This window comes from Gobio gobio, assembly GCF_949357685.1.
Source record: "Gobio gobio genome assembly, chromosome: 13".
In the NCBI taxonomy this organism is placed as follows: domain Eukaryota; kingdom Metazoa; phylum Chordata; class Actinopteri; order Cypriniformes; family Gobionidae; genus Gobio; species Gobio gobio.
The window spans coordinates 47198389-47225063 of NC_137106.1; the positions used below are offsets into that span (position 1 = coordinate 47198389).

A 26675-nucleotide genomic window follows, 5' to 3' on the forward strand; every position below is an offset into this window, starting at 1 on the left:
TCAAATTATTCCAAAATTTTGACCAATATTAAACTACTTAACTATTCTTTCTACAGCATCAAAGCAAAACGTTGAGTCTTGAATCTGCATTACATGTGACAAATACTGGGCTCCTGGAAAAAAAATACAATGACAAAAACGCTAGTTCACACAGCAACAAACATTCAGCATGAGCAGTGCGGTCTAATTCACAAGCCAATGACTCTTATGAACCAGTTCAAATGGTACAACACTATTTAAAGAAAGTGATGTGACATGAAGGCCAGGTATGGTAACCCATACTCAGAATTTGTCCTCTGCATTTAACCCATCCAAGTTAGTGCAGTGAACACACACACACACTGCAAACAGTGGACACACACACACCAGAGCAGTGGGCAGCCATTTTGTTGTGGGGCCCGGGGAGCGATTGGGGGTTAGGTACATTTCACAGGGGCACCTCAGTCGTGGGTATTGAGTATTGAGGATTGGATGAGAGCGCTGTTCATTCACTTCCCCAAACCTACATTTTGGTAATCGATATTGAGAACCTAACCTGCATCCTTCGGGTTACAAGTCTGACTCTAACCATCAGGCCACGGCTGCCCCGTGATTTTAGTGATAACTCAAAGGAAAAACGAATCATTAAAGGTGGGGTAAGCTATATTTCAAAAATGCTTTAGAAAAGTGTAGAGTACCAAAACAAACTTGTAGCCAATCAGCAGTAAGGGGCGTGTCTACTAATGTCGGGGAGAAGAGTCATTATTCAAAAGACACGACACACAGGACGGACATTAGCCGAACGACGACAGAAAGAGAGAAATGGCAGATAAAAAACAAATGTGGAAGATGTCTGTGGAACAAAAAAATACTTAAGGCGGGCGTACACTGTGCAAATTCGGACACTCGTGAGGTCGTGAGATATTGCACACACTACGAGTCAGTTAACTTTATAATCGCAGCTGGTACACGGCACGACTGTATTGCATGGCGAGCCGGCGGCAATCACACAAGCTTTCTCACTAAACAGATACTGGAGATTTCAATATTGCTGCTATAGCTTCAGATAGAAAAAAGAAAGAAAAATAATTTGTGTTCAAATAATTTGTTGAAAAGCAAAGAGCAGCCATTCCTTTCAAGCAGAAACAACCAGAGAGAGAGAGCATGAGTGAGTGTATGCACACTGTATGGTTGCAGACACTGAGCTATAGCCTAATAATACTCATTGATCTAGCCTTTGTGACGTGGTTATGCATGATTTGGCACTAGGGGACAGCCATACGCTGTTGAAAATCGGGCCGACTCCCCAAATTTTTAAATATGTTTAAAAATGATCGTGAGGTCGGGAGGTGCTCTCAAGCCACCCTCGCATAACAGCCCTTAATCCCTTCTTCATGGACACATTTGGGCACGAAGGTCACAAGTGTGATTCCAATTTTTTTTTAAATAAATGTTATATCACCATCTTTGATCAAATTAATTCTATCAATTTGCCTTTTTTGTGATTTTTGGGGTATTAATGAATTTATTTAACTCTAAAAGTACCATATGTTTCATGTAAAATAAGCTTATTTTCATGTTATATTTAATATTTCTTTAACTTCAGTAAAAAAAAAAAAAAAAACATATCAGCAAGTCCAGAGAGACAAAACCTAAAAATGTGGTGACATCTGGTGACCTATGATGGGATTAATTTCTTTTTAAAGCTAAAATATCAATAGCCAGTAGATGGCAATAGAACTCAATGGCTGCATATGGGCTGAACTCTGTAAAACAATGTTTTAACAATTTTTTTTTTAATTGCCCAGTTATTGGCTCATTTGATTCCTTTGTTTGTGTATGTGTGAGTGACTGTTTTTTATTTGACAAAAAAAATAAAATAAAACTCACTCTGTTATAGGCTCATTCAATGGCTTTCAATGCAATGCTTTTGTGGATGTGTGTGTGTGTGTGTGTGTGTTTGCCACATTGAGAATGTTGTGTAGGCTCACTCCTTCATTTGTGTGTATGTATGATCTGCATTGTGTTGAAAAATGCTCGGAATTACAGTTTTTTCCATTCATTCCTATGGGTGCCCATTTTTGTCCACGAAGGCGGGATTAAGGACTTTTTTGTTTTCAAGCACTTAACATTGTAGAATCAAATACATATTTTTGTGTGTGTTCAGGTGGCAAACGTACTGCTCAGATTAAAGAAAGTATAAAAAACCCCCAAAAAAAACATTTTGCCCCCATTTGTCCAGAAGATGGCTTTAGGGTTAACGTGCTCGGCTCAGCTCGTCTCGCAATTCCTCTCACACACTGCGAGCTGCGACCATACGATCATCCACGATGTCCACGCGACTTCTCCAGAGAGAAAAAAGTCGTCTGCAAACTCGTACGACAGCAAACAGAACTAATATATGCTGGTTTTTGCTTGAATATGCTCATGTTCACTTATTTGTCCATTAGCAATCGTATCGTCGTTCACTTCAGCTACGATAAAGACCCGTTCATTTCAACATCCTATAACGTTAAACCACTGTCTGTTTCAAGCATCGGCTCGCAGAGTGTCCGAACAGCAAGATACTATACTCCTAATATATGTTTGTTTCCTTTGGTTGCTCTTTTGGTGATCGCTATAACTCTCTAATCTTGTCATATTTGTAATATATTCATTAGTTGGACTGTCGTGCTCGCGCTGTCGAGTTGTTCATGAGAACTGCGTTCGTGTTTTTAGGATGGAAGGGATGACTTTTTCACTGAGCATTCGACCTGGATTGCCATAGTAACACACACTGCTTTCACTTATTGATGACATCATACCCTCAGCCGGCTGGCACAGCAGATTACCCCATAGTCATTGCCTGGGTTGCGTACGTATGTGTGGGGCAGAGCTATCAAAACGGGGGCGTGTTTGTTTTGGTGATTAGAAATATCAACATCGGTTACCCCACCTTTAATAGAGACAGAGCGTATTTAGGCCACGCCCACACCGGGGGGGAAAACAATCCAACGCTCTCCATTGACTTTGCATTGCGTGAGACTGCCTCATTGTCATTTCAGACTTATAACAAAAAACAGAACAATGTCTAAAAGCTGATATGTGACAATGTGTACAGCAAACAAGCTAAAAAACACAGAAATAAGTTTTTATAAGCTGTCGAGCCAAAAAAACGAGCGTTTAAGAAGATAAAAGTGGATACAGGCAATACGAAGTGAAGCTTCAGCAGGAAGAATGGGTAAATTTTGGGATCCTGACACTCAGTATGCCTCAATATGTCTATGTGTGCAGTAAATATTTTGTCACTGTTAAGTCAAATATCCAAATGTCTGTTTTATATATTATATTTACAGTGGCTGATTACGTTCCCCTCTAGTCGCCGTAGTTCTCAGTGTAATATGACCCGTCGCGCGCTGTCTCAATGGCCTGAATCCACTTTTTTGTCCTTAAACGCTCGTTTTTTGGGTAAACAGCTTATAAAAACGTCTGGGTTTTTGCCTCTGGGTTTTGTTTAGCTTGTTTGCAGTACACTTTGTCACATATCAGCTTTTATACATAAGTCCGAAATGACAAGAAGGCAGCCTCACGCAATGCAAAGTCAATGGAGACGGATTGATTGTTTTCCCCCCCGGTGGGCGTGGTCTTCAGATTATGACGCGTGTCGCTCTGTCTCTATGGAATCAGAATCATACATGCAATTCCCATCTCTAAATATTCCTCTTTTGCTGGATAAACGCTAAATGAGAGAAGTGTTTATGTTAGGAGGGATGTATTGTGACTGTTTGAAAAGAAAGGAAACATCTGGACCTTCATTCATGACAAGGATATATAAATACTGTGCTGGTAAAACGGAGCGTTATAGAAAAGTACAGTGACACTTCAGAAGAGAGCCGCTCCCAAACGCTTCACCTCAGTCGCTCCCAAACCAAAAACATCAAGAACAGCTTTCTGTCAAGATAAAGCAAAGACCGCCCAAAGTCCAGGTCTAAGAAAACCCGCAGGGAAACAAACATTTGGTGATCAGTAGAGTTATTTCCCCATTGCAAAGATTGTTTTCAAGGTATTCACATTTTTCTCCATATGAGAGGAAGATACAAAGTGGGAGCTACTGTTCTACATATGTCCAGAATATCATACTATGCACAAGTAACGTTTAAAATTTCTTAAGCGTAACTACAAAACGACAGGCTTTCGCTCAAATGTGGTTTTAAAAAGCACATAATGAGTGTATATACTGTATGATGCCTTGCATATTGCAAAACAATTAAATGCATATAACAACACTCGTAAGACTCGGGTAAATCACTTAAATGATAGCACCAGTTCTGCAGCATCTCCAGCCTGAGAATGCTTCTTCCATTAAACAACCGGGAATGAGAAACTCGGGTCCTGGGAAGACGTTGTCCTGCAGAGTTCAGCTCCATCCCCAAATAAACACACATTCAAATATATATTTAGACCTAAATGTGGGAGTGCATACACAATTTGCATTCATTTAGATTACACAATTGTCACATAAACTCAAACTTAACGTGATGCATATTTGTCAGCCTTACATTCTGCATTCGAAAAAACATTCATAAAATGCATTCATTAGAATCTGCATAAATCTGTTCATTGTGAAAACGATGTGGAACAACATATTCAATCAACAGAAATCTTACCCGTGTCATGAATGACTGACAAATACGCATTACATTAGGTTTAATACTTTGCTACAACTCTGTAATCCAAATGGATGGAATTTCTACATGCAATTCAAATACGTAAATCTTACATTAAGGCCCAAATATTGTTTGAACGCACCTGCCTGTAATTTTCAAGTAATCCTGAAGAGTTTGGCTTTTTCAGGCATGTTTGATTCGGGAAGTAAGCTGAACTCTGCAGGACCGCAGGCGTCCATCTCTGGTCTTGTAAGTGAACACCTTGGGCAGTCGACTCCCGGTTAAAAGGCCTGAGGAGGAAAACAGGGTCCCACATTCATCTGTTCAAATACTTTTTAAGGCAGTGTATTGGTTCTTTGTAGTAGGTGTCTGAGGATATGCAAACAATAAAACCCAATACATGACAAAAAACAAAACAAAAAAAAACCCTGAAACACAACTATAGACCAAATGGAGGCATGAGCTCAAGGTCACATGGGTTAAGTGTCCTGAGGTTATACGTGATGCTCTGTATCCTGCGGTTGTGACGGCTGGTTGAGGCACACGGGGCAGCAGGAGCCTTTGGGCGTCACGGGATTCAGACAAGTTGCCGGTGGACATTTTTCCACAAAACACGTCACCTGGGCCCCCTGACAAGAGAGAGACAGGAACAATTGAGCTAAAAACACACATTTTATGCAAAACCATTATTGATCTACTTTGTTATTATTCATTAACGAGTTTACCAACTTTGAATATCAAATGTATGTGTTGAACACCATAGACAGCGGCAGATCTAATAGGCTGCATTCACACTAATGCACAGATTTGTCCTTAATACATACCTGACTGTGTTTACATTGATTTCGCATCATAAAAGTATTTGGAGATGCATGTTTATTAACCCTCTGGGGTTCTTCATTTATGGGTCACACTCAGGACATTCGGGTCAAAAATGACCCGGAGTGCGGGATTAAGATAAAAAAGATTTCAGTAAAATCAATGAAATATATTTTTGTTCAATAATATTTTTTTCTTTTCTTTTTTGGTGTTGTGAGTTAATTTTATGATTTATAATTAATATTTATGCAATAATTATGACCCATTTTTTCCCATTGAATATAATAAAAAATGTATATATATATATATTTTATTTTTATTAAAGCTGTATTTCATTTTAGAGTCAAGCCTAGGCCTCATGAAAGCAATTTTTTAAATGAGATCGGTGCCACCCGGTGGACACATTGTGCATTTTTATCATGCAATAGCACATTTTTACCACTATAGTGGATCTTGCGTTTTAATTTTAATTTAAAAAATCGTTGCTTCATCGGAATGGTCACATTCAGGACCTTCAGGTCAAAAATGACCCCCATAGAAAATTAATGGGAAATTAGTTTTTTTGTGCATACAATCTACAAATCAGCCAGGATACAGAAAAAAAGGACTCAACAGTGAAGGGGTGAATCTCTTGTTTTGCATCTCTAAGAGTGCAAAACAAACAAAAAAACTCACACACACTTATACACACAAGAACACACTTATACACACAAAAATTAACGCGTGCCATTCCAAAAGCTAATTGTGTTTTTTTTGTGTGTGTGTGTGTGTGTGTGTGTGTGTGTGTGTGTGAGTTTTTTTGTCTGTTTTGCACTCTTGATGTTGTAGAGATTCACCCCTTCACTGTTGAATCCTTTTTTTCTGCATCCTGGCTGATCCTGAGTGTGACTTTTTTTTTTTACGACCACTTAGACTTTTCAAATCCTGTCCCCAATTTTTTTGGGTGTTCATATACCAAGTACCAATAAAGTCACAAAGTTTCGGACCATTCCGATGAAGTAATTCCGAAATGTAAAAAAAAAAAAAAAAAAAAAAAATGTAGTGTCAGAAATGGCCGAAGAACCCCAGAGGGTTAACCGCTTAGAGCCAGGCACAGCCGTGTGCTGCAAGCGCCCTACAGAACGAACACGCATGAGCATTTGAAAGCAGATGTCTGTCAGTAAGTTTAATGCATCAATTGTACACTGCAATCCAAATAGCATAAATGTTGCCTTTTGTAGAGCATTTGGAAGGGAGACCATGGAAATACCGGTATGTAAAACGGCACATTATCAAGCAAAGCATATGTTCCCTATCACTTCAATGTTGTGTTGCACTTGGGAGCCCTAAACACCTCTGAGACTTTCAGAAAGGCCAGGACCTCAACTGTGTTGGCACATCAACTGCCTCAAGTTACTAGAGGCCCTGAAGAGGTTTTGGCCATTGATCCAGGTCAAGCATGTGTTGGTCCGGAGGACATTCGCATTGCAACTTTCCTGTCATCTCCGCCTTTGGAGTTAGCAGCGACTTAAGTCACTGTGGGCCACTCATATCCCAGATGAACTCAATCACAAGCGGACGTGCTTTCACGATGAGTGATATTTCAAGGAGAGTGGAGACTCAATCACCAGGTGCTCCAGCTGAATTGAGATAAGTAGACCTGTTCGCTTCCCAGGATCCTCCCACTGCCCGCTGTGGTATTCCCTGACTGAGGCCCCTCTCTGCATGGACACAGCTGGCCCCGGGGTATACGCAAATTTGCGTTTCACCCAGTGAGTCTGATGCAAAGTCAGGGAGGACAACAAACAGGTCTTGCTGGTTGCGCTGTACTCACCTGGACTTGCTTCTCAGAGCTCACACTCCTTGCGACAGCCCCTACCTGGTGAATTAATCTTCTTTCTCAGGGGCAGGGTACAATTTAGCAGCGGTGATAGACACTATCACTCAAGCTAAAGCTCCCTCTATGAGGTGGCTGTATACTTTGAAGTGATGTCTGTTCCCGAGGTGAAGACCCACAGAGGTGCACAGTTGGGTCGGTTCTTTCCTTCTTGTAGGAGAGGTTGAAGGGATGGCTGTTTCCCTCAACTTTAAAAGTTCATGTGCCCGCCATAGTGGCACATCACAATGCAATGGACGGTAAGTCCTTAAGGGAAGCACTATCTGATTATCAGGTTCCTCAGAGGCACCAAGAGGTTAAATCCTCCAAGACCATTTCTTATTCCATCTTGGGACATCTCTGTAGTTTTACTGGGTCTACTTTTCAGCCCCTAGAGTCAATTGAGTTAAGCACCTTCTCTTTGAAGATGGCCGTTCTGACTGCACTCACTTCCATTAAGAGGTTTGGGGACCTGCAGGTGTTCTACACTTCGAATCATGCCTGGAGTTTGGTCCAGCATACTCTCACATGATCCTGAGACCCCGGCTGGGCTATGTGCCCAAAGTTCCCACTACCCCTTTCAGGGATCAGGTGTTGAACTTTCAAGCACTCCCTTGTGATGATGCAGACCCAGCATTATCATTGCTGTGTTCGGTAGGAGCCCTGTGTGTTTACTTAAGCTTCACAGACAGCTTCAGATGCTCTGAGCAGCTCATTGTCTGTTTTGGGGGACAGCAGAAGGGGAAGGGGTTGTCTCCAAACAGAGGATTGCCCAATGGATTGTGGATGCCATTTCATTGGCATACTAAACCCAAGGTATGCCGTGCCCCATGGGAGTGCGAGCACACTCCACTAGGAGTGTTGCTGGGCTACAACCAATACCTTTTGCGAGATTCTACAATCTTGTCCCATGTGTTATCGAGTGCGAATAAGTAAACTGCGGGCAACTGGTCAGGTGCATTGCTTGGACACAGCACCTTTCCCCTCCCTGAGGTGACAATTTGCGCTTTTTGATGCATGGGAGTATCTGGACATCTTTCTAGCCTTTAGTGCTCATCGTTGCCGAATTCGGTGGAGGAATTACTTGTGGTATGCCCCTTTTAAGGTGAGCCCGTGTTTTTTGGGCTAATTGGTCCATATGTGTTAATCCCCTGATGGTAATCCCATATGATGTATTTTCCACTGTTCGGTTTTCCTACCAGTAAACCCTGTGTCTTGCCTTGGGAAGAGCTTTGCCCTGCCACTGTGTCTCCCTCTTCAGGTAGGACCTCCAGCCACAATGCTGAACTACCTGCTGAAATGGCCAGGACAGTCTCTGTTCCTCAACACAAACCTGAATGAGTGGAAGCATGCCATCTACTTTCATACCCATATGTCCAGGGGAGTGGTGAATGCAAATTTCACTCTCCAATTTCTCATTGGCCTTTTCTGAAAGTATCAGAGGTGTTTGGGGCTTCCAAGTGTGACCCCTAGTGTCACTACATATACCACAGCGCATATCCTGTGAATTTTTCAATAAAGAGGAATCGCGATGCATCAGAGAAATAATTTTTCTCCCACCCCTACTATAGTTACATGTTTTTGCTTTGCAAATTCACATGCCATAGTTCATAATACTGAACATTGGTGCACAATTTCTGTGCATTTGTTTCTGCACCACCGAATTTACATACCCATGTATGGAAGTACATGCAGCACAGTCTACTGTGACCACACCTTAAGATTTACAGTATTTGGGGAAAACTTGTGCCAGAGTGACAGATGTTCCAGAGAGAGGTTCAGTGCGCTGATGAACTTACTTCACACTGACATATGGTGCAGGGGTTCTTCTTCCAACTCTCTCCATCTACCCGCTCCCTCCCGTCCTCATCTGCGCAGTCTGTTTTGCTCAGACGACCTTCAAGTCTTTTTATCTGTCAGTTTCAACAGAGAGAAAAAATGATTCAAGGTCAAAAACACTTTAATGTGATTACTGATTCAAAAAGTTGAAGCACAACAATACGTTTGGTTCAACTTTTTGAATCAGTAATCACATTACACCGCATGCTGTATATCAAAAAGAATGGCAGTCGACAGGAGCTGTTTGGTTGCAGTAATTGAAGGTGAAGGTGATATAATGAGCTTTTACAAATAGGGGATATAATGTACAGTATAATCAGTTATTTTGCCAAGCAGCACATGCTTCTGGATTAACATCTATTGTTGCTCCTCAAACAACCTTCCTATTCAGATTTTAGGGCTGGGTTAAGGATTGTGTTTGGACTGTGTTTATTTGACAACAACAAAAGATGTTGATCCAGGAACCTGCCCTGCTTGGCAAAAGTCATTTATAGAATACTTAATTAGTTAATAGTTAAGTTATACTTGTTCACTGAGGAACGCTTTATTTCATATTTGATAGATTTTAAACATATAGCCAGCAGTAGACATAAACAAGGCAGATATAATTTTTAATGTCACTATAGATTTCCATGTGTTTTAATCAAATCAGAGCATCTGGAAAGTTTGATTCTTGGTCTGTTGTATTGGACAGTAAAACGAACATTTTCAGCATCTCACCATCCCAGCCAAACGCACATGTCTGTGCAGATCTTAATCGTCCCTGTTTCAGTTCACCAACAAAAGTCGATTTATTCATAAATATTTGAGACTGGATTTTCAGAAGGTTTAAATAAATAGATAAAGTATGTAGCGCAGCTTGTCGTTGCAATGTACCAGGTGAATCACGTGTCCTAACCTGTTTTCGTAAACTTGTGATAGTTTTCTGCATGTCAGCAACAAAGTCTTGGAAATCCTTAATTGAGGGTTCAGTGCTTGACTTTGGTGATGCAGTTAGGTTTACTGCAGTTTGAGCATCTTCCAAAGTGCTGAAAAACAAAACTCATTAAAAGTCAAATAAATAAATAATCCAAAATGTTGAAGTCTAAACTCTAAAGCATACACGTTCTTTGACTAATTACAATTACAGATTAATTATTAATTACAATAGGGTTCGATTACTAGACCATGTGCCCTCCTTGAGATGCTATATGTGACCCTGGGCCACAAAACCAGTCATAAGGGTCAATGTTTTGAAATTGAGATGGTATACATAATCTTAAAGCTGAATGAATAAGTTTTCCATTGATGTATGGACAATATTTGGCCGAGATACAACTATTTGAAAACATGGAGGGTGCAAACATATCCAAATATTGAGAAAATCTCCTTTAAAGTTGTCCAAATGAAGTCCTTAGCAATGCATATTACTTCTAATAATACATTTTTGATATATTTACGGTAGGAAATTAACAAAATATCTTCATGGAACATGATCTTTACTTAATATCCTAATGATTTTTGGCATAAAAGAAATATCGATCATTTTGACCCCTGCAATGTATTGTAGGCTATTGCCACAAATATACCCGTGCGACTTATGACATCACATATGTCACAGATGTCACATTATGACATTTCCTAGATAGTTTGTTTCTGAATATAAAAATCTTTCACCCCCACCCCGTCCTATATTTGCTACAATATTTGTTAACAATATTTGTTAATCTTTGTTAGTTAACAAAAAAAACTGTTCATTGTTCATGTTAACTTGGGCCCATTAAATAATATTAACATGAAATTACCATTTAAGATTAATAAACGCTTTTGCAGTATTTTGTATTATTATTTCATGTTAAATAATGTAACCTTATTTTAAAGTGTTACCATTATTACTCCTACTGTTATCATTAAAGGGTTAGTTCACCCCCAAAAATTATTTCTGTCATTAATTTCTCGCCCTCATGTCGTTCCAAACCCATAAAACCTTCGTTCATCTTCAGAACACAAATGAAGATATTTCTGATGAAATCCGAGAGCTCTCTGACCCCTCCATATACCCCTTTTCCACCAAAGCAGAGCTAGAGCTAGATCGGAGCCAGAGCCTAGTTTCAAATCGGTTCTTTGTGTTTCCACACACAAAGCCCTAGCTCAGAGCCAGGAAAAGTGGTTCTTAAGTAGCACCAAAACATTGCTGGGCTAGAACAGGGCTAGAAGTAAGAACCGATTACGTCAGGCGCTGGGGGCGGGGTCAACAAGACCAACACAAACTTGAGATCCGCCATGTTTGAAATAGCAGCTAATGGAGCTAACAGCTGCTGCTCGTTTGTAATCTCCGTCTATACAAATTACGGCGAACTACATGAATGCGTTGGAATCGCTGTGTTTGCGTTGTGTTTTGATGCCGATGTAGGATCGTAAAGCCATGTGAATGAATAGTAACGCAATGTTTGCTTTGTTGATGGAAGGCTTGTTGGCAGCGGTGCTGTGCAGAGACCGACAGAGGTGGACAGTAACGAAGTACATTTACTTGAGTACTGTACTTAAGTACACTTTTTGAGTATCTGTACTTTACTAAAGTATTATTTTTTAGGGAAACTTTTACTTTAACTTCACTACATTTGAAAGACAAATATCGTACTTTTTACTCCACTACATTTCTATCAAGGTCCTCGAAGTCAAAAGTCGTTTCTCTAGCAGCTTTGCAAGTCAGTGGATGATTTTTTTTCTTCTTTAAAAGTTTTTTTTTTGTTGCAAATTGTAAATGTCTGGGAGAAAGAGAAGCACAGACATATGGATGAATCTGAAAAAGCCTGATGAAAGAGCTCAGTCTGGTTTTTGTGCCTCTGAGATGCACGAGCACTGAATAGAGCTTTCTTTTGTGTGTTTTTCGCACTTAAACAGACCAATACATACAAAATGTCAAAATTTTCATTTTGGAAAGTATTCATGGTAACAAAGTTGATTATGTCTTAAGTGAACGTAAACAGTTGGGGGGAATTTCGGATGTGTATCAGTGTGTTGGATCTGTGCATTCTGCCTTAAAGCGACAGCAGCTTTGTAAAAAGCTTTGTAACTTTTAAGTATTTAAATTAGTTCTAGGTGGTCGTATGCTAGCATGTCGGATGGAGCATCACTAACTAAATCGAATCTAATCTAACTGGCTTAAACCACTGTGCATTTTTACAACAATGCAACAATAATAAAATAATGCATTGACATAGAAAAGGAAATGTACTTTTGATACTTAAGTACTTTTAAAAGCAAGTACTTCTGTACTTTTACTTAAGTAAAAAAAGTTTTTAACAACTTTCACTTGTAACAGAGTAATATTCGACCAGTAGTACTTTTACTTTCACTCGAGTAATGGAGTTGTGTACTTTGTCCACCTCTGGAGACCGATCGCCGTATGATAACGAGTCCAGCGAGAGCATATGACTCCTTATGCTTTTGATTCACATGCGTTTTTTTTTATATCTTACGTGCATCGGTCTGCGCAGTGACGATGCATCTCGACCAGGCCTGGTGTGTGTGTGTTTCCCGCTGCCCAGGGTTGCCAGGTTTTTACAACAAACCCGCCCAATTGCTACTCAAAACAAGCCCAATCGCGTTCCAGGGGGGGATTCCCCAGTAAAAATCACATTTGGGGGTAAAATATGTGGTTTTTGGCACTAAAATTCGCATTCCCGGGGCTAAATATCACATAATTGGGGTCGCTTCATCCCGCAGACATGAAAAAACAGCCCGCGGCAAAACCACAGACTTGGCAACATTGCCGCTGCCTCGCTAGCGTTGCTGAGAGAGATAAGGCGTATACAGTGACGTAAGACATGGCTCTGTTGTGGCTCTCAGTCCGTGGAAAAGCAAACCGGTTCTTAGAAGGCTCCTCAGTCGAACCAACTATGAACTGGGACTAGCTCTGGCTCTGAATTAGCTCTAGCACTGCCTTGGTGGAAAAGGGGTAATAGACAGCTGTTTAATGAACACTTAAACTGCGTAGGAGACTGACACAGGCTAGAACGAAATTGTTGAATAAAGTTTTTATTTTTCTTTGTTTTTGCGCATAAAAAGTATTCTCGTCGCTTCATAAAATTAAGGTTGAACCACTGGGTGTCACATGTACAATTTTAACAATGTCTTCACTGCCTTTCTGGAGCTTGAAAGTGTTAATTAAACAGCTGTCTATGGAGGGGTCAGAGAGCTCTCAGATTTCATAAAAAATATCTTCATTTGTGTTCTGAAGATGAACGAAGGTCTTACGGGTTTGGAACGACATGAGGGTGAGGAATTAATTAATTAAAATAATTAAAATTTTAGGGTAAACTATCCCTTTAACTTCATTAGAATTTAAAAATGCCAGACTGGCTGTTAACGGAGAATGTGAGTTTTACCTGCTGTTGTCAGTGAGGTTGCTGGCAGGTTTCTTCTCCTCTGCATAGCTGTGCTCCGCTGACCTGCGACCTCTGAAGTGGTACGACAAGGCATTGAACTGACCTTTAGTGCGACAGTCTGCAGGTGCAAGATATTCAGCCTTTTATTTGATGCAGGAAAACCAGCAGTACAAACACTACAGGGATTAAAATATCAAACTATACAAGCCGAAAGGACAGGAAGTGCTGCAAACACAGACCGCATGGTAAAGACAGAAGAGGATCCCTTGTTAAATGGGACACTACACACTAGACAATAGACCGTTCTACATTCATGCTGCTTTTATAAATGCTATGTCATTGTGTCACATATTGTGGCATACAATAGAGACAGAGCGACACACATCATAATCTGAAAACCACGCCTGGGGGGAAAACAATCAAACCGTCTCCAATAATGAACTGCACTTATTGTTAAATCCACCATTCACTAATAATTGTATTAAAATCTTGTTAACATTAGTTAATGCACTGTGAACTAACATGAACAAACCATGAACAGCTGTATTTTCAGCTGTACTAATGTTAACAAAGTGTACAAATGTACTGCTCATGGTTAGTTCATGTTAGTTAATACATTAACTAATGTTAACTAATGAAACCTTATTGTAAAGTGTTAGAGAGATCGGGCATGTGTGAAAGTACGTTCATGTCCGCATTTGCCATCGCAACTTCCGCCACAGTGTATGGAAATTGAGAAAATCTTGAGAAAGTGTCACACAAAAGGACAAAGCGATATTGATATGATCCTCCTCCATGATAAAGGTTGTTTGTTACTACCACAGGTTGCTATGGGAGGATACTACACCGGAAGACTTTTTGCTGGACCTGACAACCCTTAACTCATAATCTCCTTTAAATCTAAGAATCAGCTCACTGTTTACCACATCAATAACATGCACAGTGAAAAAAACTGGGGCTTGCCAGAACATAGCGTTCTAGTACAATTACATAGGACTAATGTAAGATAAATGGCTACATTGATGGGGCCTTTAGTTAGCAGCGTGTCGAGGCAGAGGATATGTCTGTGAGATAAGAATCAAGGGCCTCTCTGAAGTTCCCGTAAACCTTTAATTCACTGCTGAACACTTCTATCTGATAACGCATACAAAAATAAAGAAAAGATGCTGAACCGGAAACATGTCCTACTTGCCAAAATCTCAGTCACCCCCTCCAAAATCCAAAGCATTTCAGCATTACTAACCACTTTATATTAGGTGGCCTTAACTACCATGTACTTACATCAAAAAATAAGTACAATGTACTTACTGTGTTCCTATTGTATTGCAAAACACTTTTGCTGATATTAAGGGTAAAGTTAGGGGCAGGTGTGGTGGTATGGGTAAGTTTAAGGGTAAAGTTAGGGACAGGTGTGGTGGTATGGGTAAGTTTAAGGGTAAAGTTAGGGACAGGTGTGGTGGTATGGGTAAGTTTAAGGGTAAAGTTAAGGACAGGTGTGGTGGTATGGGTAAGTTTAAGGGTAAAGTTAGGGATAGGTGTGGTATGGGTAAGTTTAAGGGTAAAGTTAGGGACAGATGTGGTGGTATGGGTAAGTTTAAGGGTAAAGTTAGGGACAGGTGTGGTGGTATGGGTAAGTTTAAGGGTAAAGTTAGGGACAGGTATGGTGGTATGGGTAAGTTTAAGGGTAAAGTTAGGGACAGGTATGGTGGTATGGGTAAGTTTAAGGGTAAAGTTAGGGACAGGTGTGGTGGTGTGGGTAAGTTTAAGGGTAAAGTTAGGGACAGGTGTGGTGGTATGGGTCAGTTTAAGGGTAAAGTTAGGGACAGGTGTGGTGGTGTGGGTAAGTTTAAGGGTAAAGTTAGGGACAGGTGTGGTGGTATGGGTAAGTTTAAGGGTAAAGTTAGGGACAGGTGTGGTGGTATGGGTAAGTTTAAGGGTAAAGTTAGGGGCAGGTGTGGTGGTATGGGTAAGTTTAAGGGTAAAGTTAGGGACAGGTGTGGTGGTATGGGTAAGTTTAAGGGTAAAGTTAGGGACAGGTGTGGTGGTATGGGTAAGTTTAAGGGTAAAGTTAGGGGCAGGTGTGGTGGTATGGGTAAGTTTAAGGGTAAAGTTAGGGGCAGGTGTGGTGGTGTGGGTAAGTTTAAGGGTAAAGTTAGGGACAGGTGTGGTGGTATGGGTAAGTTTAAGGGTAAAGTTAGGGACAGGTGTGGTGGTGTGGGTAAGTTTAAGGGTAAAGTTAGGGACAGGTGTGGTGGTATGGGTAAGTTTAAGGGTAAAGTTAGGGACAGGTGTGGTGGTATGGGTAAGTTTAAGGGTAAAGTTAGGGGCAGGTGTGGTGGTATGGGTAAGTTTAAGGGTAAAGTTAGGGGCAGGTGTGGTGGTGTGGGTAAGTTTAAGGGTAAAGTTAGGGACAGGTGTGGTGGTATGGGTAAGTTTAAGGGTAAAGTTAGGGACAGGTGTGGTGGTATGGGTAAGTTTAAGGGTAAAGTTAGGGGCAGGTGTGGTGGTATGGGTAAGTTTAAGGGTAAAGTTAGGGGCAGGTGTGGTGGTATGGGTAAGTTTAAGGGTAAAGTTAGGGGCAGGTGTGGTGGTATGGGTAAGGGTAGGGTTAGGTGTAAGGGAACGGTCAACAGTGTAATTATAAATGTAATTACAAAATAATATTATTATAATTAAGTAATTACATGTAGGTAATTTTAAAATGTAAGTACAATGTAAAAACATGCATGTACACAATTGTATCGAATGATTCATTTAAATGTTAGTACACAGTAGTTAAGGCCACCTAATATAAAGTGGGTCCATTTATAGTAATTTGGTGTCCAATTTCATAAAAAGGTTCCAGTTATAGATTTAAAATAAATAAATAAATACACACTAAAGTTTGGAACAATTAAGATTTTTTTAAATGTTTTTTTTAAAAGAAGTCTCTTATGCTTACCAAGTCTGCAGTTATTTGATGAAAGATAAAAAATATATATTTTTATTTATAGAAATGTTTATATTTATTTATTTGTGTACACATTGATTGTCACCATTTATAATGGAGGTAAGCAAATGCATGACATGAACCAGGAGTGAAAAGAACTGAACTGAACAGAACCAGGACACATGAGTTAACATGGGAACTAAACAAGACAATCGTCAGTAAATAAGGAAACTACCTAGGATTTGATGAAGGCTAAGCTGAAAAGATATACAAGAAACAGACACATGAACGAAAACACAATGGAATTAAACATAACCCTGACACTGACATGAGGCCAGTCAATGAACTGATGATAATTCTCAAATATCATGTCATGGCAAACTGATTAGATGATGGGGGGAAAAAACAGGAAAAAATACAGTCTGAGTCTTGTACCTTCACAGCAGTCCTGCCACATACGCAGGTCAATCTTAGGCAAATCGTCACAGCTTCCATAACCATGAGGGAAGTCGGCCACGCTAAAGACATCTGACTGGATGCGGGTGATGTTGTCGCTATTATCACACAGCACCCGGGCGAGAGACGCCTGCTTCAACTGGGTCAACTGCGCTGGACTAAAGGAGCCAGGGTTCTCATACCAAAACCTACAAATATATGAAGGAATCATTTGAGGAAGTTAATTATATTTGACTTTCCTTTTTCTGTGGATCACAAATGGAGGTTTTTAGAAGTGAGTTCTAGGGTTAGGCGATGTCTCCTAAATTGGCAGTTGGGTAATTAGGTAAATAGGTAGATAATTTACTATATCTCTTTACATAAATACTATTTTCAACTTAAAACTATCATTTCGTTATTTTTACTAACCCAAATAATGACTCATCCGCTAGGTTGCACGTGAGGGGGGAAAAATAGCTTCCTTCCACTTCAGAGTTGAGCTCTTTTTATTTTAATATATCTCTTTACATAAATACCATTTTATACTTAAAGCAACACTGTGTAACTTTTTTGAGTTATTATTAGCTAAAAACACTTAGTTCTTTAAAAAATATATGTGCTCATTAATGTATATTTACTTCTTTCAAGTAATAAAGTATTCTCGTAAGTTTATAATATGCCATTGAAAATACATACGGTAATGGGTTCGAATGCGGGTCGCCATGTTGCCCCTCCATCTTGAAAGTACATTAACCAAAGAGGGACATACCCGTAAATTCAAGCTTCACCTTTCGCGTTTTAACACTCGATGGCACCGCGTCAAATGTGGACGAGGTCGAACTGGAAGCCATGTTAATCTTTGACTAAATCGGCCACCGTAGGAGTTAAAAAGAAATCGGAAGTAAGAGGAACAGAAACTAAAATTCTCTGGATGGTCATATACCTTTTCACCACTAGATGGGGGAAAATATCACACAAAATTTTTTTCGTTATTTTACTAACCCAGTGTTTTGTATGTGAATGCTGTTTCACGTGAATATTACCACAGGAGTGACCACTTGTTTAGCCTAGAAAGGAAATAATGGTCAGAGAGCACTTTTTCATTCTGTTTTGCGATCTGGATCTGGTCACTCGGTTCTCCGTGAATTTTAACAATAGGCCTAGTCCATTTTATCCCAATGGACATGGAAGTCTTGTTTCTTTTCCCAAATCTTCACTCACGTCGTACCCATTTTCGCAGGGGATTATAAACGTTTCTTCCTTTTGTTTGCTTATAATTAAGTCTATTATAACTATTCACATCCTTTACTGATGGAAAGTATAAAAAACACTGTAGGACGAATACCTTATTACTTCAAATTTTATTTAACACAGTTTGTTCATGTTAATAAACATGTACTTGAACTTAATAAACAAGTTCAAGTTTGGTTTATTTGAATAGAGCATTTCACACACACACACACACACACACACACACACACACACACACACACACACACACACACACACACACACACACACACACACACACACACACACACACACACACACACACACACACACACACACACACACACACACACACACACACACACACACACACACACACACACACACACACCGGTGATTTTAGTTTTGTTTTCTCTGGCAGTGAATAAATCAAACATTGCCTAAATGTCTTGACCCTGTGTTAGATAAAATCCGCTCTTCAGAACTTTTACAACAAGTGTTGTTTTGCAACATCAGGAGAAAACATGAAGATGAAGATATTCGAAAGGCGTCTATCCAGCTCGTGTCCCACATTCATCTCAAAGCGCAGAGCGGTATATGACACATCTTGCGGGGAAATAGTATGAAGAAAATATTTTTCTAACTAATATTTAATTTTCTTATATTCTTTAGGGTACCATTATTAACTGATAATCTATTAAATGTTTTATAGGCTGTAGTGTGTTGTTTCACTGACGGAAGTGCTAAAATAAACACGCATGCTTATGGATGTTTCAGCCTCAAATTATTTCAAAATGTAGGCTATATATATATATGGCATAGACTACAGTATTTAAAATAGCATATAGCCTATTTATGCATTAGTTACATTCTCAATTTAATTTACAGAGCAATCCCTGCTAAGTTTTGAGTTTAACTATAGAAAAGGATTAGTGTGTGTCACACTCACAACAGACTCGCAACGGGGGCGTGGCATCACGATGGTGGCGCTCCATCGTGATGGCTGACCGACGACAATGATATTCATATAGTTCATATAATCAAAAACATAGGTTGTGATTTCACAAACCTCATGACATGGGTTCCTGGAAAAGGGTTTCCTCACACACATCCTATCATTTCGCTTCAGAAGACATTGATTCGTCATCTGGGGTCATGTGGATTCTCGTCATATTAGTTTTGCGTGGTTTTTGAAGCATCAGCTTTGAGGGACCCATCCACTTGCATCATATGGACTCACAGAGATGCACTCATTTTACAAAAATCTCAGTTTGTGTTCATTTGAAGAAAGAAAGTAATTTCAATCATGACAACACTAATAGGCAGTAGTAAGTATGGACTTGCTACTGCCAATAGATACACAGACACGCTGCTGTGAGCAGTGTTGGGCACGTTACTTTAAAAAAGTAATTAGTTATAGTTACTAGTTACTTCTTACAAATAGTAACTGAGTTAGTAACTGAGTTACATCATTATAAAAGTAACTAATTACCAGGGAAAGTAATTACTGCGTTACTTTTTTTTTTTCCCCAAATGTTCAAATATGTCAAATAACTTGGATGCCCCCAATATTAGATATGCTAAATGAATGAATTGGACACTAAATAGAATAAATTATTATTATAAAACATTGTACATTAATGTACACTATTGTAATGTTGCTGTGGGACAATGTGAGAGACACCTATCAAATTCAATACATTATTGTAAATATTATCAGTAGGCCTACTATAGTGTAAATATTGTGTAAATATTATCAGTACTATACTTTCCTTTGGTGGTGGAGCTCACGTTATCACCTGGGTTTTTAGCCACTAATTTTCTGGCATATGATGATGTGAGGCGCTTCAGAATCACTTGCCACCGGCGTGGAGAGACTCTTTCTTCCTGGGCATAAGTTGCACGTTACATAAATATTCTGACCTTTCACCTCAATGAGGGGAAAGTAGCGTTTATACTTCCAGTTTGCGAAAGCTACCTTTGAAGTCGTTGGACCATCGCTGAATGTGCATATGCGTGTGCGTCATAGGTGTGTGTGTGAACCATAGACCGTGAAAAAAATAGGTGTAAACTCAACCTATCAACTTCAACCTTGTCTCCCACCCACCAATCATCATCAGTTATGTGCACCACCGCACCCACCCCCAACACGCATGGCTGGTGCGCGCGCACACACACACACACACACACGTTACAGGTCCGACTGACAGAGAGCCTGTTCGGATGAAAACCGCTTCAGTGAACTCAATAGTAACGCGACTAACGCCGCATTTTTTCCCTCAGTAACGCTAACGGCGTTGTAACGGGAGAAACAGTAATTCGTTTGATTACTCGTTACTGAAAAAAATAATTCCGTTAGTAACGCCGTTTATCTGTAACGCCGTTATTCCCATCAGTGGCTGTGAGCATGCATACACATATCCCATAGCAGATCTAGGCAGGTGGAGCTGGGGGAGAAGGAGAGTTTCAAAGGAACTCTGATACACTTAACCAGATTATTTAAATGTTGAGCAAGTAATCTCATTGGCTGCAGAATCAGCAGAGGCCAATCAGCTTGTGCAATGTAAATCACGTGATTGCTATATAAATATATAGTGTAGGGGTGTGACGAGACACTTAGCTCACGAGACGAGATGAGACAAGATTTTTGCACAGTATTTTTAAGAAATCCTCAGTGACAGAATTATTGACTGGAAAAATAGTCTGCAGGTGCATTTTGAAATGTAATGAATGTCATTTCAGTTCTACTTTCTGAGTATCAATTATCATATGCATTGAAATACAACAATCCTCAAGCACTGTAAAAGGTGTTTCCACAAACTCAACTGACTGGCTTCTCTCCTGTATGATTTCACGAATCTCTTACATGAAGTATAAGCTCAAACTTCCGATTGAGGCTATGTGTGACCTCCTAATTCAACTCTTTTCCTCAAATTGAACATAGAAATAAAAACAGTATAAATAACACAAATAAATAAAAACATTTTAGTCTTAAGTGCAAACAATAAGAGCAAACATAACCAAATTACTCTGAATATTCAAAGTGTAAACAGCTAAGAGGTGGTTAACTACACAGCTCAGCATGAGATAGCTTTGATAATGAGACAGACTATTGTAAAAACTCAAATGTCTGTATAACTTGCACATTTGGTAGTTTTTTTTAAACATCTGCTCCATAAAAATGTATTATAAGTAAGTAAATGTATAAATAAATAAGCTCATCTCTAGTGTTTTTTTATGGCTCAATAACAAACTGTAAACATTGGATAACTTTCCTGAGGTAAATGCAATGTTAAAGCTGCACTATGTAACTTTTCCGTCCACTAGAGGTCGCCTGTTCAAAACAAAGGCGTAGCTTGATGACGCCACGTTTGAGCGCAGAATCTTGGGACATGTGGTCTTCAGCTCACAGCCGGTGGAAATCATGTTCATGGATGCGATTATTAACATTACTGTAGTATGAAACAGAGCAGGGCAGAGTGTTGTGGGAGCTGAGCAAGGCCGCTGGAGCGATTGTTAATAAGATGAACGCAACACACACCTCACGAGCAGCGGGACTTTTATTATGCCATAGTCACCGCGCCACTTCCGCTTTTCCTCTCATGAGTGTGAGGTAACGCAGCTCTGTTTATTATATTAGACACATCTGAGTGTGTTAATGATGTTATGACATTATGTGCTTTCTCTCGCCGGCTGCTATGACACTTGTTGCACTGCAGTGAGAGTAAAGCGTTTCTGCAAAATAAAACCAGAAACCGAGGGTAACGCAGATATGACGTCCTGATTCCTTGGTTAAAATAGCAATTTTCTCACGATTTACACATAGTTGGAAACATTTGGGATATTGTAAGTACTCAACTGAACAAAATACACTGGACTAGTGTACTAGGGACTGGACTAGTACTGGACTAAAAAATGTTTCATAGTGCACCTTTAAGTGACATTGTTCTGAAGTTGTTTTATTGACGTCTTTCTGTGGGTGAAACTCTGATTGAGCGATTCATTTGCGTACATCAGGAGCACATATCGTTCTTGTTCGCACTCGTTCATTGAGAGGATTGTACAGTGGTTTGATAACAGTCATCTACAATTGAATATTGAGAAAACAAAGGAATCATGTACAGCTGGTTCTTCATATGAACAAATTACTATAAAAAGGTGCAAAGTTAGTTTCAAAGTTGAAATATTTAGATACCATAATTGATGATTAACTTTCATTCATTCAGGAAAATGTGGACAGCATTTAGATCTACTTAGGAAACTAAGGAATTTTAATATTGAAAGGAGGATTTTAACTATTGTTTATAGATTAACATATCGTTACATTTCCATACCATGAAATAATGTTATAAGGCAGAAAAATAAACTGACAAGTAATTAATGAAGCAAATAAGATTACCAGCCAGAAACAGAGTACAATACAAGAGCTGTTCTCACATTTTATGGGGAAAAAAGGCAATTACAGTATATTCTGCCCAAAACCCATCTGCTCCATTTTTGCTTTGAGGCCCTCCCTTTGGGGCGTAGGCTGTATGTACCGCGGGCCCAGAATAATATATACAAAAGATAATTTGTTCCTTTGGCAGGGACTGTGTTAAACCAAATTCTTAATTAAGGTATTGAGGTATATTTATATAGGGAGGTGCTTGAACACATATGAGAGAATGCATGCTTTATATGCATATACAGTGGCAAGAAAAATATATGAACCACTTGCAGATTCTGTGAAAATGTGAATAATTTTAACTAAATAAGAGAGATCATACAACATTTATTTTTTAGTACTGTCCTGAATAAGATATTTTACATAAATTGTTTTTTACATATAGTCCACAAGACAAAAAAATTGCTGAATTTATTAAAATAACCCCGTTCAAAAGTTTATGAACCCTTGATTCTCAATACTGTGTGTCGTTCCCTGGATGATCTATGGCTGTTGTTTTGTTTTGTGGTGGTTCTTCATGAGTCTCTTGTTTGTCTTGAGCAGTTAAATTGCCCAATGTTCTTCAGAAAAATCCTCCAGGTTCTAGGGCTGGTCCGAATACCATTTTTTGAGCTTCGAAGCTTTGGTAGTGATCAACATCGAATATTCAAAGCTTCGGAGGGAAGGAGCTGAACATATCCTTCTCTCTAATAAAGGCTGGAATCTGGAGAAGTGGCGAGCCTCACGCGGGCAGGGCTTATATGCTCCGCGAACGGGCAATGAACTAGTGATACAAAACACACAGATCTGTTACATCCCAGTTTTAATATATTATAGTAGCTAGTAAAAATAATTCTGTTCAGTTTTAGAACAGACTAAGAGCCCCTATTTCTGCCCCTGGGGCCGGGCTTCGGGCCAATTTTCACATCATTCCTCAAACGCAGGCTTTTTCCTTCATTTTATATTTTAGACATTCATTCATTAAAAGAAACAATGAGGTGTGCAGCGCTGGTGGAAACAACATGAGACTATGACAACACGACTGTCAAGATGGCTCACAGTGTTTAGAGTATCGCCGCAAATGAGTAAAGCAAGCCAACACGCAAACTGCCGAACCTCTTAGATGCTCAAAAACACAATCATCTTCATTAAAATGAATGAGACTAAATGCTCTTACAGTGCTTAGGTCACTCGTTCTGATATTGCGGTCTTTGATCTTGAAATGAGCTGATGAATAGCCTATAATGCAACTCATATCTTTTGCTTTCGTTGACATGAACTCTGTTAAATGTGCATATAGCGCAAGAATTGAAGATCGGATTTATATTAATTTTGCGGAGAGGTGTAAGTTAAGACAACCTGCCTAATTTTTATTTATTTCTTTTTGAACACGTTTCCTCAAAAAAAAAATCGTATTATAACCAAGACAAGTTAAGTGTTGATTTAAGAGGATAAATGGATCAAACATGTGTTGTTAACTCACTCAGTCCGCTTGGTCGTTACTTAAAAAAAAGAAAACTTTAATTTAACAATCAAAAAAATGCTTTAAACATTTTTCTAAATTAACTTAAAGCAGCACTAGGTAACTTTTGCTCTCGGGCTCCCCCTACAGTTGTGAAACAGTATTGTCCTCTACTACTGTCGTAAACTGTCATTCTACATCAGCGGATGCATCGCACGTGCATTTGTTGACATGACAACCATGATAGCCCTGAACACTGCCGGAGTTCACATGCAGGTGTTCTGCTCATAGATGGTTCTGCTTGCGTCGCGTGTGAAATGTCTTCATCCCAGGTACAGTGGCATATGTTTCAGCATGTCGTATGAATATAATTTCATGGGTTTTATTTTTTTCAAACGCCAAATGATCGCGATGCTCACGTTTACAAGCCAGCGTCATTATAGTAGCCTAGTCTATTGGTTCCCGTTTTACAGAATCTATATGATACTTCAGTTCAATGTTTGAGTGGTAGGTAATAACCATATATCGTCAATATTATAATATCAAGCTACTCTAGATGAATCTGCAAATTTGAAAAATCGATTTGCATTATAGCTTGAGGAAAGACAAATAAACCAATATCACAGACATGTTAGGTATCCTAAAATATGATTTTGTATGTATTACGTATTTTCTTGCAAGAATGTAGCCCCCCCTCCTTCAGCTCACGCCAACGAGCAAACGCTGGCCCAATGTTGATCCTCGTCCTGCCTTTAATCCGATCACTTTCTCGTTTCCTCTTTTTGCTTTCCTCCGACAAAACCTTTGCTTTCTTGTTTTTCTGTGCTGCTTCGGCCATGACTATAACATTTGGCAAACAAATGATAGTTTGGCTCACACGTCCGAATTTAAGGAAGTGGGGGTGGTGGTGGAAGTGACGTATATGCTGTAAAGCAGTCGAATTTTGTAGTTCTTTTTTTTCTCGGGTTACTACCCGAAACCCGAAGTTTAAAAGTACGATTAAAAATGATACAGACCCCGTCAGGCTATGGCAGACGTGTCATTCAACCTATTGTAAGTCGATGTATCATCACAAGAGTTTTGAAAATATATTATGAAGGTTGAAAAGTTACCTAGTGCTGCTTTAATAAAGAAACAAAACGAAATATAACTACTTTGACATTAAAATAAAAATTTTAATGGCTGCAACAATGTGTAATAGGGAGGAATGTTTACTCAAAAAAAAAGGTTCTATATGGCACTAAAATAAAAAAACAAATTAAATAAAAAATGTTTTAATTAATTTAATTAGACACGTCACGTCACTTCATTTTATTTGTTTCATTTGCGCCGTTGCGAGCAGCATCAGCCTCAGCTTGTCAAAAATGCCTTTTTACTGTGGTGGTGTTGGTGATAGTAGGCTAAATGTTTAAACCAACATTGTGATGCTTGAAGTGTTTTATATCTATGGATTTCATTACAAGTTAGACAAGTCCAGTGTTGATTTGAGAGGCTAAATTGATCCAACATGCGGTTAACTCACTGTCAGCAGCTGTCCGCTTGGTCATTACTTTAAAACAACTAAAACTTTAATTTAACAAACAAAAAAATGCTTTAAACATTTTTCTAAATTAACTTAATAAAGAAACGAAACAAAATATAACTACTTTGACATTAAAAACAAAACTGAACTATTTTAATGGCTGCAACGATGTGTAGGCCTAATAGGGAGGATAAAAAAATAAAATAAAAAATAAAAAATCACGGGACTCGGGCCGATAGTTTTGGTAAGCTGTAGGACACGGCCAGGCTAGGGTCTAAGACTAACTACAATTAAAAAACTGAACGTGCCACTCGAGCCAAACTAACGGCCGTCTCAGCACATCAGCAGCAGCAGTCAGATCATATTCTACACGAGAGCGAGGAGCTAAATTACAAGATGATCGCGGAATATTTGGTTTTAAAGCGATGTAAAAGCGCCTACTTAAGGGAGTTTGTCATTGTACTGTTTTATTGCTATGTTTTTCATTATAGAATAATAGCTAATGAACCCACAATTCAAGCAACCCGCCCCTGAATTGGCCAACCGAAAGTAAACGCGGCGCAGAGCTGCATGCGTTCAGCCGCTCAGCGCACAAGCACAGCATTGAGGGAAACGCTGAGGGAATATTTTTTCACCGTCACATCCCTAACGTATAAAAAGGATAATACATTTTGATTATATTATTCTATTTTCCACAATGTCAAACGAACGCAGTTTAACCCAAAATGCAAGCTCAGACACGGCTTCTGCCACATAAGCTTGTGCAGTTGTGCGCTCTGGTGCAGGGAACACTAAGAAGAAGCAAATATATTTATTAAGTATAACGAGGCTATTAAAATGGCTTGGCTATAAGATAATTGAAAAAAAGTATTGTATTTTATAGTGATTTTATAGTGTAAACATATGCAAGCGCGAATGAGAGCCGTTTTGAGCGGGATGCCAGGTGTTCATGAAAAAAACAACAACAACGAATATTCGAATCACAAATTTGAAAATCGAATACCAACCCATCGAACGAATATTCGAATATTCTGGTCCAGCCCTACCAGGTTCTGCACATTCTTCAGTTTTCCAGCATCTTTTTCATATTTGAATCCTCTCCAGCAGGAACTGTATGATTTTGAGATCCATCTTTTCAAACTGAGGTCAATTGAGGGACTAAAAAC

General features: G+C 39.3%; 1 protein-coding gene across 1 annotated transcript in view; it reads right to left on the minus strand.

The window, feature by feature from the left end:
* Positions 1 to 4992: 4992 nt before the first annotated feature.
* The window catches only part of pxdn (peroxidasin), a 129328-nt gene continuing 107645 nt past the window's right edge, over positions 4993 to 26675 (minus strand). Inside the window, exons 19-23 of the mRNA XM_079833719.1 lie at positions 16873 to 17081; positions 13509 to 13626; positions 10037 to 10166; positions 9099 to 9212; positions 4993 to 5254 (exon numbers count right to left, since the gene is read on the minus strand). Coding sequence (XP_079689845.1) covers positions 5120 to 5254; positions 9099 to 9212; positions 10037 to 10166; positions 13509 to 13626; positions 16873 to 17081 — 706 coding nt within the window. The 3' untranslated portion in view covers positions 4993 to 5119. The remainder of the gene's footprint in view (positions 5255 to 9098; positions 9213 to 10036; positions 10167 to 13508; positions 13627 to 16872; positions 17082 to 26675) is intronic.